Source organism: Oryzias latipes, chromosome 5 (genome assembly GCF_002234675.1).
Source record: "Oryzias latipes chromosome 5, ASM223467v1".
NCBI lineage: Eukaryota > Metazoa > Chordata > Actinopteri > Beloniformes > Adrianichthyidae > Oryzias > Oryzias latipes.
The window spans coordinates 16,181,796-16,193,816 of NC_019863.2; the positions used below are offsets into that span (position 1 = coordinate 16,181,796).

A 12,021-nucleotide genomic window follows, 5' to 3' on the forward strand; every position below is an offset into this window, starting at 1 on the left:
GGGTTAAAGAAATAACCCCAGTGTTTTAAGAGTGTGAGTCAAGAGGAGAGTTAATGAGATATGTTTACATGATTGCTTCTTGGAATATATATTCCTACCTTTCTCAGCAAGGCCCTGCAAAGTTTATAAGTCTTGGGTTCTTGGAACTTTGTGGAAATGTGGCCTATTCCTAGATAATGAATTTTAAGCATGGATCAGAATGGTTGATTTGTTTTTAACCTTGGGCATGGGCCTCAGTACAGAATCGTCCTCTACAAGCACTCTTTTAGTTAAAGTTATTTGGGAGCCAAGTCATCCACCAAATAAATCACATTAAAAGACATGTCAGCAGTCCTCTCAAAATAGATGCCTAAAGTACCTGTGTGCACACGTGGTCTGTGGAAGGAGCTTCAAAATGAGGCTGTGATGGCTGTGATGGCGGATCTCCCCCACATGGCTCAAAGATGTGTGAACGCAGATGGTCAAAGATAACAAATCACAATTAATAAAGTGAAAATGAAATGATGAGTTAATTCCTATACAATTTTTGATTTAAAAAAGACGTTTTTCTTTCAGAATAAAACTTTTTTCAAACACTAATCTTTGTTCTGAACCTGACGAATCCTAAAAACATGGACATCTAGACAATGATCAATAGGAACCAGTAGAAAATATGTCAGTATAAATTCATATATTATGTCCAGATGGTATAGGATCTTGGATTTTTTAACTTAGTTTGTAGGTTATTTTAAGCAGTTGACAATAAAAAAAGATCTTTTCCCAAGAATTTTTGCAGCAAACAAATTTCTGAGTGAATCTGTTTAAACATTTCCGTCCTCCTGTGAGTTTCTGTGACCGCTGAAGTCGTGTTTTGACAGCCTCTCCTTTCTCAGATCATCTTATTGCTTGTGTTGGCCGGAGGCTTCACCTGCAGCCTTTAGTGCTCGCTCGCAGAACATGATGCAATGTGAAACCCTTTTCACTGGAGCGGGAACGCCGGACGGAGCAGCCTGCAGTGTTGCAGGTGCGAATATTTGTGTCCTTGCTGAGATAGTGATTAATGGCAATAAAATCTGGGCCTCCTCCCAACTCCAAGCCATCACAATAGCTTTGACGAAAATCAATCAAAACAATCTGTCAGCACCAAGGAAAAAAAAAAAAAAAGAAGTGATGGGGGGAGGAGGGGGGAGTGCTGTGGCCAGGAGGCCGACAGCGAGGCTGATTTATCACAGATGTGCATTTCTGAGGTGATGGGCACACGTGATTCCAGCATTTGGGAAGAATTTCGTGCTATTATGTGACCATCACAGGGCATGCTCAGATGGTGGAAAGATCAGACTGGATGGACGAAGCACACCATGCTCAGACACACCTGCATAAATCTTTTCCAGCTTTTGAAAACGACCTCAAAGCCAGAACTATAAAGCACTCGGATCCTTTGGAGGCAAAAAAGGGAATAAAAGTAAATGAACAAAATATAGAATTTTTAAAATGCAAAGCATTTTCTTCCCTTTAAACTGCTACCTCGCCTAACTCATTTATTAGCGGCATTTATCTTTCCCTCTCCCATGATTTTATACTGATCTCGATACATGATCCATGAATCGATACACAATAGATTTAAATAACTTTGTGGCAAAACGAGTCCAATTATTTCACCCAAATGGATAGAATCTAGATATTAACTACTTGTTTGGCGATTGAAACTATAAAAAAAAGCCTTCTAACAGGGAAATCCTTTTTTTTATACTGGTACTTTTTATTTTATACAACAAAAGTCTAGAATCCTGTAATTTGACGTCTTAGACGTTTTATTTTTTTTTACCTGTGGTTAAGTAAAAGTATCATTTCAATTTATTTAGATATTGTTTGCAGAGCTGTGGGAAAAAGGGTCATCATTAAATCCACACGTCTCAATGTGGTTGACCTTACCAAGCAAGCTTGTGATTAGACGTCTTTTTGCTTACATCACACATACATAAATAGGCAGAGAGAGAAAGGGAAAAAGTTTGCCATAAACCGTTTTTTTTACCTTTCGAGGGATTTTTTACCTTTTTAACAACATAATCTTGTTCGTATCTGTAGTTTTCATATCTGCTGTTACTCAATTGCTTTTTCGATTCGTATCTGTCTTGTGGGTCCTTGGCCAAGACCTTTCAAGCTACTACCTAACTGTGTAGCCAAGGCTCTCCCCGGATATAAAACAGGATTGTGTCAGGAAGGGCATCTGGCGTAAAAACTCTGCCAAACCAGCTTTACAAATCAGTGAAAGCTGATTCGCTATTGCGACCAATGGAGGGATGTGCCAAAAGGTGAACAACAACGGCCTTTTGCATCCTTAATTGATACTACTGTTTCTATCAGTGCTTGATTGATTTTTTTTCTTTTACATTCGTTTTTTGATTTATTTTGTTGTAAAATATATACACGGATATAAAAGGCAGATAGGTTCTCAAGCTTATGCTAATGGAAGTAAATATTGTATCTTTTGCACACGTTTATATATATTTCTAACCAGAGAATAAAATGTTGTTTCTGTTGTTAAAGAGCTTCACTAATTACTCTCTTAACATGTGAATTCACTTTTAAAAATAAGATCAGTGTTGATTATAAATGCTATTTCATTACAGATATAAATCCATCTTTTTTAAGAAAATCTCAATCGCTTTTTTTTATTTTACTTCTAATATCTAAAGTTGCTTGTATCATTATAAAGCAGGATTATTTCATACTCCATGTTTTTTTTCCCTTCAGTCCTTGATGGACTCAACAAATAATCAGTGTTAAGCATACAGAGATAAATTAATGGTCTGATGATTAATTTCCAAAGCAGTCTAATAACATTAACTCCCCTTATGCTTGATTGCTCTCTCAACTAAGTAAAAAGAGAGGATAATAAAGTTGATCTTTTATTCTCTATTTATTTTAGGTGTAAATCTTGTCCAAATGGAATAGTTGGCCGTTCAAACCAATTAGATTATTATGGCTTGTTATAATGCGATTACAGAGCTTGATCTGGGTGATTGTGTCTTTAAGAAGCAGTGAGAGTGAGGGGAGGTCGTGCGGTTTCACACCCCGGGGTGGGAAACATAGGCGGACCGAGGGACCTCTCAGTGGCAGTCCCTCACAAGCCCCCCTCCTTTAAACTCCGCGATCCGGGGAGAAACAAGAGCGACCAATCACGTTCCACTTTACTTCGGCCATTAATTTGCATCAGCCAATGAAAACGGTCAGTGGGCGGACCCTGGACTCGCTGTTGTGCCTCCAACGTGGGACTACGGAGCATTTTCATCCAGAGAAGAAAAAAAAAGGGAAAAGTACTTCGGGAAAGGAGAAGACTAATGGTGGTTATTCATGGTCGAAAGGAGGGGACGGTCGAATTTATTATTAATCGGATGGTCAAGAATTAACCAACGCAGACTGCACCTGATACGCTGATATAGTCGAGTCTTCGGAGTGCGCCTCAAAGTTGGAAGTAAAGAGACAGTAAAGTGGACGATTCTCAGCTTTCGCCTTTTCGGGATCAACTCTTGGGTTTTTAATTATCAACCTGACCTACTAACTTTTTTTTTTTGATAGTGGATATTCTCGAGCTTCGCCGGGAGTTGTGTAGTCCGGTTATAAAAGTTTTAAAGTAATCGATTCGTAGAGGGACAGTCGCTGTTAAGGTTACGGTGTTGCAAAAATCTTTTTAGCGAGTGTTTCCTTTTAGTGGAAACACATTCAAAGTTGATCTGAAGTCCTCATCGAAGCCTGCAGTGGGGGAGCGATGCGGGTTCATCTGTGAAGACCTCTGATTTAAGCCCGCGTCCAACCCCGGACAAGAAAGTTGGGGAGAAGAAGAGACTTGGACATGAGTCCCACCGGGACAGAAAAGCTGCTGCCGCCGCTGCTGCACCGCGCTCACTCCTACTAGCACCGGATAACGAGACGACAGTGAGTGAATGCGCTAGTACGAGAAAGAACCGCACACCTTCTCCACCGAGGCAAACTTCAGCGTTCGGTACCGGGGGCTAGCGCTCAGCGGTCGCGCTATTAAAACTGGATACAAAATGGCGGCGCCGCTGGGACCGTTTGGATTTGTGTGTCGTTTGGTTTTATATTTAATGTTGTCGATGGGAGAGCGGAACAGCAGCGGATTGGGTTCAGAACTACCGTGTGCCCAGAACTGTACCTGCGACGGAGATTCGGTGGACTGCAGCCGCCTGGAGCTCACGGCGACACCTCTGGACCTTCCTGCCCGAACTGTCTCCTTGTAAGTAAAACACCGAATTTCCCCCGAACAGCCCATAAGGACCAGAATGTTTATTAAAAATGGATGCTATAATAATGTTTTAAACTTTGTTGTGAGCTTTAACTGAAGTCTAAAAACTCCCAGGTTCGCTAACTTTTCTGTAGAGGAATTTCATACGAGAAAAATTATCTTTCTTTCTTTTGATTTTTTTTTTTTAAATCGAGAAAGTGAATATTATAAATAAAAACGAGTGTTGAAAGCTAATGTTGCCCCCTCCCCACAAGACTATAAAGATACATAAATACCCCCCTCTAAAGACTAATGTGACAACTAACCACCAACTTTTTTTTTTTGTTCAGCCTTATGTTTTGAAAGATGTTTTAATTCTGTTAAGCGCTTTGTGTTATTTTTGTATGAAAAGTGCTTTATAAATAAAGTTTTATTTGTAATTATCACTTCCTATGCATTTTATAGATTAATAACAATTCACAGCATACTAACCATACTAAAATCAACTTCTTATATGTTTGTCCAGATTTACTTTGCACATAGTTATTATTTGGTCCTTTAATATCCCAGCCTACTTGATTTTTAAGTTTTGTTGCAGATAAAACACCAGCATCAATTGAAAAATGCCCCTAAATGTATCTGACAGCAAACTTGGCATCCTTTTTTAGTGTCATTCTGATTTATGAAAACCAGAAATTTAGACCTTCTTTGAGAGGTTTTGATATTTCAAGTGACACATTGGACAACCTGTCCTCTTAGAGTGAGTCAATAAATATGCCAAAAGAAGGAAACATCTGCCTTATTGAATCAGAATCATTACAGGTGAATTAGCCACATAACCCATCACTGTGTTTTAAAACCATTGCTTCCAAATTGGATTTCTCGATATTAACGTTCCCAGCCTGACAACAGTCGACCCCCTGTTTGTCAGCTCATTTAGGAAAGTTTAGTGGCATTTTTCATGAAGGCCTCTTCAGTGTTGAGGGAAATTTGCTACTTATCAAGCTGAATGACACAATTTACTTAGAGACAACACGGCCCTCTGCTCTCAGTCTAGGTTTTGGCCAGTGCTGCAGGGAAAACTCACTGAAAATTAGACATCCCATTGCAGGTTTTTACAAAATCAGTTTGAGACTCAAACATGACTCTGGCTCCCAGGTTCCAGTCTGAGGCAGGCATCTTTCTTTAGGAACTTAGGAATGCAACCTTAAGAAAGTCCTTCACACACATGAATAACGGTACTTGTGTTCCGGTAGCCACATGGCCCTGAAGCACCACTTAGCCATGATCAAGTACACATGCAGTTTATCATTTATACACACAGTCGTCTACACATGGACTAGGCATGTCCGTTGCGGGACAGATTCCCTGTCGGAGCAGCTGCTCTGAACCTGTGTGGAAATAGCATCCAGTGTGAGCCCTACTTCTCTGTGACTTCTCTTATCTTGTCTAAACCTTATCTCTAAAGATTTAAGCACCCGCAGTCTTTCTGTTTTCAAAGGGAATGGTTTTATGGCTTTGAATTACCTTACATTACACCTAAGGTCGCATATTTCCACACAACTTCAGATAATCACATAGTAGTGGCAGGTAACTCAAAGGGAAAGCATTGTCTCCTTTTCTGGTCTGTCCAGAGGTTTACAGTTGTGTTTGATAGAATGGTTCTGGTTTTAGACACATGAACGGCAGTGGAAGCTGGGATATTGATGCAGGTCATGTCGCTGGACTCAGCAGTTCTGGTTCAGAGCAACAATGACAGCTTCATTCTGTCCACTGGGTGGTCTTTGTATTGGTTTGTATTTGGTTTGAAGTGAACTCTACTTGTCATTGGATGCAAGATCAGTGTGGAATCAGTTCCCTGCAGGGAGGGAGCAGCAACAGTAGTGGTGTTGAGACTTTCTGGGTGCTAGTAAGTTTTGCACTTCTTCTCTGCACATTCCTCTGCTTGAATAAATGATAGACACATAAATCATAAACAAATGTTTTGGTCACATGTTCCGCGGTGTCATTAACAATCAACAAAAGAAATGATTTTCCTGTGAGGGGGAAAGTGGTTGCACTGTCTCGTAGCTGCAACAGTAACTTCTTTGCCGCCTCTTGAACTGGGATTACAGTAATGAACGTCAGAACTTGTAATTACACGGCTTCTCGTAAAGGGAAGCCCTGCTTTTTTCCGATGGTTATCTTAATTTCACCAGGACGTTTCATAGCTTAAAGGGTTTTATTTGTAGTACATGCAAAACAACTGATGCAGCATTTTGTGATAAATTAAAAGAAAAAAGCTTTTACTGAAGAATTTGCCGTGTTCACCAGTTGTGTTTTTGGCATAGTTATGGTGTCATTTTACAGTTTACATAATGCGGCGTCCCTGAAAATGAATCATTTTTGCAGAAATAACAGCTGACCAAATACGTGCATTTATCACAAATGGAAAAAGTGCTTTGAGTGAGTATTTGTCTGGGCAAGATAGGTGGCTAGAGGGCAGGTTTCATCGAGCGGTTCATCCATCAGTAGCGGTCTCTTGTCCTCTGAGGCCCAAATAAGACCACAAATCTTAAAGCTTAAAAAAAACCACTAATGCTTTCCAGTTGTCAAAATAATCACCCTTCAAGACCCTGATTTTAATGGTCCCCTGTGAGAAAAGAGGCTTGATGAGGATTCAGGAAAGCAAATATGTTAGCACGTCCATGGCAGGTCAGGCTGAGCCAAAACTGGACTCAGAGGCAAACAAATGTTGGGGAAAGATTCAAATTTAAACAAATGTAACATAAATTTAACTAATCTTAACTAACTGCTGTCTTAAGAGATTATTTTTGGGAGTAAGATTGATTCCATCGTGTAAATTTATGGATTTTCCCCACTATCTTTATCCTCCACCAGTGAGCTTCTTACTGTAACTTCTTCTTCTGTAACGAGTTTCTTTGTCAATTTTATCTGGATTCTTTTTCCATCAGTGCTCCTAACATTTTAACAAGCTGACCATTAGTCTAAAATGTTTTTCTATTTTTCAATTTTTAGCATTGATGAATAGCCTAACAATGTTCAAAGCAGGTTTGGTTACAAAGAATCACATATTCCCTCTCAGGAATGGTGTTTTATCTCATTTGCAGCCACAGTAATGTGTACAAAAAGCATTACTGCCCACAGCGCCACTGACATAATGGGATTTTGCAAGTAAATAAAAGCATGAGCATGACTAATTTTGGCCAAGATTGCTCTGTTGGAGACAGATGAAGCAGATACTGGCTGTCTTTTAGCGGGCACATCTTCCTCTTTCCTTATACAGGGTTGTAAATCCCATTTTTTCCTGTTATAGAAAGTAAGATCTTTTTTACCGGCTCTGATATGAGTTTACTTTCATTTTGGACATTTCTGGTTTTGCATTATTTCCTCTATAGTCAGGCTTTCCTTAAAGGTCCCCCACCTCCAATTGGTTTGTTGAACCTCATAGCTTGCAGATACTCCGCTCCATGTTAAAGCTCTAAACTGCACTGTTGGTACAACCCTCGATTGTTGGTTTTGACTCAGAAGAAATGGGCTTTGCACCAGCGGTTTCCTGACGGGTACAGGGAGTTGGGTCAGCTAGGTTGTGGGCTGTTTGGGGGAGGGTGTGGCTTTAGATCACCTGGCTGGGGAATATAAGGAGCAAGAATAGGGGGGCAGCTTTTTTTCCACCCTCTGCATGGAAGTGTTGTGTTAACGTTATGGTCTGCTGCTGCTGTCTCTGCTGATTCTGCTGCTGCCTTCATAAGTTGGTTAAAGCTCTGTTAGTGGTCAGAAACCTCAACCACTGTCTCACATGTTGTAACATCCACAGTAAAAGCCAAAGGAAATGTAACATCATAGGAGAAACCAGCTGAAAGTCATTTCTTATTAACTGCAACCCTTCTACTTTTAGGCCATGTATTAGTTTGTGTAACTTGTCAACAAGCATGCTAAAAAAATGTTACCAGTTCAAGGTCTGCCCTTGTTATGTTTTTTTATTTATTTTTTATTGTGGAAAGTTTGTTGAGCTGCACTGAAGGACTGTCATGTCCGAAAGCAAGCTGCAGAGATGCGTCATCGTCTTAAGCATATGAGCACTTCAGCAGTCGAGGCAGGGATGCAGCAACCACTCAGCAAGACTGAGCCCCTTGTGGTTTCTCGGGCATTTCTCGCTCCACAGCCTTGTAATTTTGTGGTTTAGAGAGTGATTATACCTAGTTTGTTTATTGTCATAGTTTTGCCAGCCTCATGTCTCACATGTCCTCTGGCAGATATTTTGAAGTCACAGCTTCAGGGTTCGGTTTGTAATCACTGGCCGTGATTGTTGTCAGCTGTTTTTTCCATTTTCTTCTCTTAACAGGCTGCTATTAGAGGCAGTAGAACTTTTCACGTAGATATTAAAGGGAAAATTATTGTTATTTGATTTGTGTCGCACGTTACCTGTGGACAAATTAGTAGGAAATGGCTCAGATGAAGGCCCTTCTCCTCATAGCAAATCCAATGTGACATAAAGATGAATACATGGGTTGATCCCCATGGATTCACTGATTTTAATGTCAATCAGACAGCTGCTGCCACAAGTCATTCTGCAGGAATTCAGTCAGCAGAATAGATAGCACTTCTGTAAAGACTTTGTAGGGTGCCAAGTTTCTTTTTTTTCCTTCCCCTCTCCCTCAAAGTCAGTGTCTACAAAGTGAGTTTGATCAATGAATCATCTATGAACCCCCGACATCTGGTAAGAGTTTGGAAATCTGGAGCAGATAAAGGAGCGTGACTTGAACACAGACGGAGAGGTACTGCTCAAGTAAATCTGCTTCTGCTCAGAAAACATGCAGTCCTTAGAAGTGTGAGGAGAGACTTGGAATGGACACTTTTTGGACCCGTAGCATCTCTGCTCCCTCAGCCTTTGCACCCTTTATGGCTATATAAAGGAGCATAAGAGCTCCAGCGTCTAGACAGCTTCACGTGTAATCATTATTTCCCGTCAAGAAACTGAATCTGTTGGCAAAAAGACAAAAAAAAAATCCCACCCAATATAATTAAGATAAGAGCACAAGGTCGGCTTTCCTGTACAATAGTAATAATAGCTGAACTAAAGATACTTGAAGTGGTTGTTAGTCTTCGACGTTAATTGGGGGACACTCATTTCCTTCCACTAATGTCTGGCGCCGTTTGTAACAAATTATATTGTCATCAAAATAAAAAACAGTGTTTAATGCAAGGCCACGATCATATGCGCATTGGGGGTGAGTTTGCATAAATATGTGCAGTGCAACAGCATCAGTGTTGTTGTTCTTATGACATTGTTGGGCCTGACCATAGGTTCACGCGATGCCTTAGGCTAGTGCACACTTTCCCAGCCTTGTGCCTGTTTGTTTGGAATGCCTCGCTCCATCTCCTGCTCTGGCCCCAAATCAGCAGCACACAGAGAGGTTTCTGCACGTGGCCCCAAGATGTGGCCTGCCATTAGAAAAAGTCATGCTTTCAGGCTAGCTCATTTCAAAGGCTGGAGCAGTTTCTTTTGTTAGGTCGACTGCATATAGCGGGGGAGTTGGGAATCTTTAGCAAATGGTAAAATTTGCCAGCAAAATTCCTCCCAAATCTTGCACCTATGATCTTTTTGCCTTCTTGGGATTTCACTCTTGCTGTTGCTTTTGCTCAGAACTGAGCAAATCAGATTTATCATGACTCCAGCAAATCTCGTTGGCTGGCTTATGCTTTTAACCTTGTCAGAGCTGATAAAACATGGGTTCCCTTTCTCCCTCCTATGACTTGTGTAAATTAGTGGCCTGGAACTGGTGTTAGCTTTGTGTACACTCTCACTGCAGTTGCCGGGCTATAAACTGGCCCTTAATGACAGGAAGAACTGCATGTATGTGTGTGTCTGGCTCTCTGACAAGCAGGTTATTCTTTGACCAGGTTTATGATGCTCTGAAATGGACCGCATTAAAGGCCTTTTGTCTCACAGCTGGACCATAGAAGACTCATCACTAGCATCACTTCACACTTTCAATGAGCAAAGTTCACACTCGGTTTATGTATTGTAGATACAAGACAGATAATGATGATGTATCGCCGTATGTAAAGATCCACTCACTGATTAGGGTCTTCCCCCCCCCCCCCCCCCCCCCCGCACACTGGCTGTGCATTGACTTACAAGAATGGGGTCATGTGCTATGACTTCACCCTGGTACTCCCAGCTTATTGTAGCTGTACTCCCTCTGCACCCGAAATACACAGTTTTCATAGCTTTTACTGACTTTGATGTTACATTGGCTCAGCTTTCCAGCAGTGGCAGTTGTCATCACTTTTAAAAGTTGGTCACAATGTGTTTTAAGATGTTCCTTATTCACAGTTTTGTTTACACTTGAATAAGAGGATGCCTTTATATGAATCTTAAAATGTAATCCATGTCATATGTATGTATGAAACAAACCAGCTCATTGGTCTGAGGGAGAATTCTTGTCTAGAGGAAGTGTCTTTTTTAATTCTTTTTATTCCAGCTCTGTGTTTGTAGAGCCAAGACGTTCTAGACGTGTTGTGGAAAACTGGATCTTAGAAGAACTTCTTTTTTGTTTCCCCCCAGTGAGCCTTAACTCTAGCTGCCCCACTTGTTTTATGTCTGAGTTCTGCTGACAAAAGGAGGTTATGTAGACCTTTGTGGTTACCTCTAGCCAATGGCTTACTGAGGGGAAAAAATACAAATGCAGCTAGTTTTTGGCCCATACTGAATGCGTATCTGCTTCAAGAACTTTAGTCACGTGTGAAAACAATTTAAAATGCAAAACCTCTAGTAGTACCTGACAAAATATTGCTCTATTTTTCTGTTCTTTAAATGTTTACACCCCTGTGAATCTTGAAGAACGTCTACTCTCGCAGTCGTAGGTTTAAGGCAACTTTCTTTCTTTCTTCTTTTTTCCACCTGTGGAGGGAAGGTGAGAGAGGGGAGGGCGGGAACTCAACCTTATCACCGTCTCTTTTCACAGTAGGTGTTAAAGCGCAGTGGAAGTTATCTGATCTGATAGGTTAGAGAATAAATCTGTCTGAATGAAGCAAAGTAGAAGATTGCAGTCATGTAAACACCTTTTAGTCAACTAAAGAAGAAAGTACACTAAGTTTTAGATCCAAATTTGCAGATTAGAACATGAAAAAGTCTTCCATTTCTGGTCTTAAAAAAACCTGAATGCCACCTCAGGTAAACAGCAACACTGGTTATCTAAAGAGGAAATACCCTGCAAGATTTTCATGCATCCAATTTGTTGTAGCTAGGTATTTTAAAGTTTCAGACAGAGGACGCAAAGCTATTTACTCAATCTGATGAGTTTATTGGAAATATTTTTTTGTGGATTTTTTATTCTGTACAGCCATCGTTAATGTAATGAAGCAGAATGTTACGAAATAGCAAAGAAATCAGTAAGTCATCTGCTGGGCTATTTTAAACTTAAAAAACAAAACATGTTCAAAGTGAGGCATTTAAAAATTAAATAAGCTCTTTTTTTATTTCTTTTTTTGTAGATTGGAAACAACCAACACAAAGGATTTTTTGTTTTGGCATACTTTAAATTGTGGCAAAAGTAACTTAAATAGTTGAATAGCAGCGATTAGTGGTTTAGCAGTTGGCTAAACGGTGACATCCTGTGTTACTATATGATGTGTTTTTTCCTAATCTGGAGTTGTTTTTAGCTCATTTTAAGGATCAGGTGAAAATTTTTCTTTTTGTCTTAGTCATCTGTTATTGTGAGTTGTACTCATTTTTTTGCACAAAAAGAAAGTTAATTGAAAGTCCACAATGCTTATCCACACCACTATAAAGT

At 40.2% G+C, this 12,021-nt stretch overlaps 1 protein-coding gene across 1 annotated transcript in view; it reads left to right on the plus strand.

The window, feature by feature from the left end:
* The first annotated feature begins 3,202 nt into the window (after window positions 1-3,202).
* The window catches only part of lrig1 (leucine rich repeats and immunoglobulin like domains 1), a 29,137-nt gene continuing 20,318 nt past the window's right edge, over window positions 3,203-12,021 (plus strand). The window contains exon 1 of the mRNA XM_023954994.1: window positions 3,203-4,234. Coding sequence (XP_023810762.1) covers window positions 4,032-4,234 — 203 coding nt within the window. The 5' untranslated portion in view covers window positions 3,203-4,031. The remainder of the gene's footprint in view (window positions 4,235-12,021) is intronic.